The following is a 1,806-nucleotide window of genomic DNA, read 5'->3' on the forward strand; positions in this document are numbered from 1 at the left end:
CTATTAAAATTAGTATGGGTTTATTGTAACTGGTAGACTCAAGTTCATTAAAGACAGACAGTTGAAACAAGGTCTTAAATGGAACATTGGAGAAATCTACCTTTTGGGGTCCAAAGGGAGACGGTTGATCGCACTGGTCATTGGGCGTGACCACCTGTACTGACAGTCTTCTGCTGTCTCCTCTCTGGTCACTATCTGAGGACACTGATCCGGGTGGGCAGAGTGTGTCCTGGTGTAGGTCTTACCTTGTCCTTGTTGGAGGCACGCTGAGGAATTAGCTCACCCTTTCTAATTGATACATGGAGGAAAAATATATATGGAACCAAAATGACCGTTTATCATGAGAAATTATCCATCCACATCCATGTGCTCCCACTTCTCATAACTAACCCACAAGTAAGAGTACATGGGATCTACTTTCCCTGGTGTGAACATTGCCTCCGGGACACCAGTGGAAACATCACCTTCAGTTTATTGTGAATGGGTTGGACTTTGTCGGTTGAAACTGTCTTAGTTAAGAATCGTGTTTCTTTTGCAGGTTGGCTGTAGCCGTGTGATGCTCATGTCATGCATCACTGAGAGGCACCAGCCAGTCAACTTACTGTAGACCACTCAGGACAGAACTCTCCACACAAGAGAAGCACACACACGAGTCTATGGAAACGGGACGAGGACCAGAATCCACGGTGAGTTTAATGCTTGAAGTTTATTGTGGGAGAGAAAGGGGAAGGTGCAGGTGCGAAGGTCGCTTCTCAGGTCCTAGTGGACGAGCACAGTCCTCCGGGCGGGGACCACACCGCTCAGCGACAGCAGAGCCTGTATCCACGGCGGAATATTCTACATCTCCCAGCGTCACGCTCAAAATAGTCGCATAACTTAGTGCGTCGGCACAGGCAGACTTTCATTTTCGAGAAGCCTGCGGAGGGAAGAGCAGGGTCAGGCAGAGTGGGGAGGGACAGGGGGCTGAGGCACAGCGGGCCCCATGGGGATCTTCTGAGAGACACCTGTCTCCTCACCACAGACACTACCTGCCAGGTTGGGGTGACAGAATTGACGTGATGGTCCTAAATCACAAGAAAGCTTACAGCTCTATGCTGATCGTGTGAGATGATGGATTTTCTCTGAATCAGGTCTGTGGTGCACACGCTTCGGTCCTGCCCTTGCCTCCTACCTGCCTCCTCCTTGGGCGTCTACTGTTCCACTCCACTGCCCTTCTCTGAACTCTGTTTCCTGCCTCATCAGTCCAACCTCTCTAATGGGCCAGGGACCCCAAAGCACATTGGCTGGTGTCTCACCTGAAGCTTCCCGAGTGAGACGTTCCTCTCCTGTGAAGGTGATGGCCATGTCCTGGTCCTCGGCCCCAGCCTGGTCCTGGTCCTCGGCCAGAAGCTGGTCTTGGTCCTCAGCTTCAGGCTGGTCCCAGGCAGGAACCTGGTCAGCTGTCTCCTGCAGGCGCTGAGCCCGGGCCTGGAAGGCCACGAGGAGAAGGGCAGCGAGGAGAACGAGGGTCCTCATGCTGAGAGTCACCGGGATCAGGCTCAGGGGGAAGGAGAACTGAGTGGTGTGGAGGTTCAGTCAGCCTGCACTTATAGGGGGGAGGGGGAGGGGCAGAGACACAGCACAGTGAGAGAAGCTGTGCCTGTGGCCGGCATGGGGCCAAGGCCACCGTCACCCTCAAAGCCTCCTTGATGGTCCCGTTCCTGCCCCTTCATCCCAGCTGGGGTCATGATCTGAGCGTCCACACCTGTTTCAAGGTGATAACGATGATAAAGAATCTGGAATAGTTTCTGCTTCCCATCTGCTTGT

At 53.0% G+C, this 1,806-nt stretch overlaps 1 protein-coding gene across 1 annotated transcript; it reads right to left on the minus strand.

The window, feature by feature from the left end:
• Positions 1–936: 936 nt before the first annotated feature.
• Positions 937–1,515, minus strand: LOC118622986 (defensin-7-like). The gene is made up of 2 exons (XM_036250554.1): positions 1,296–1,515; positions 937–1,064 (listed from the first exon to the last, which is right to left on the minus strand). Exons 1-2 carry the CDS (start codon positions 1,513–1,515, stop codon positions 937–939), a joined length of 348 nt encoding a protein of 115 aa, XP_036106447.1.
• Positions 1,516–1,806: the final 291 nt, after the last annotated feature.

The sequence above is a fragment of the Molossus molossus genome, unplaced genomic scaffold (genome assembly GCF_014108415.1).
Source record: "Molossus molossus isolate mMolMol1 unplaced genomic scaffold, mMolMol1.p scaffold_m16_p_9, whole genome shotgun sequence".
In the NCBI taxonomy this organism is placed as follows: Eukaryota; Metazoa; Chordata; class Mammalia; order Chiroptera; family Molossidae; genus Molossus; species Molossus molossus.

What these genes read in the sequence shown, in the direction of transcription:
- LOC118622986 (XM_036250554.1), bottom strand. Translation starts at nt 1,515, where the DNA reads ATGAGGACCCTCGTTCTCCTCGCTGCCCTTCTCCTCGTGGCCTTCCAG. An exon ending in TCTCACTCGGGAAGCTTCAG is followed by an intron (nt 1,065 to 1,295) that starts GTGAGACACCAG and finishes CTTGTGATTTAG; the next exon opens with GACCATCACGTCAATTCTGT.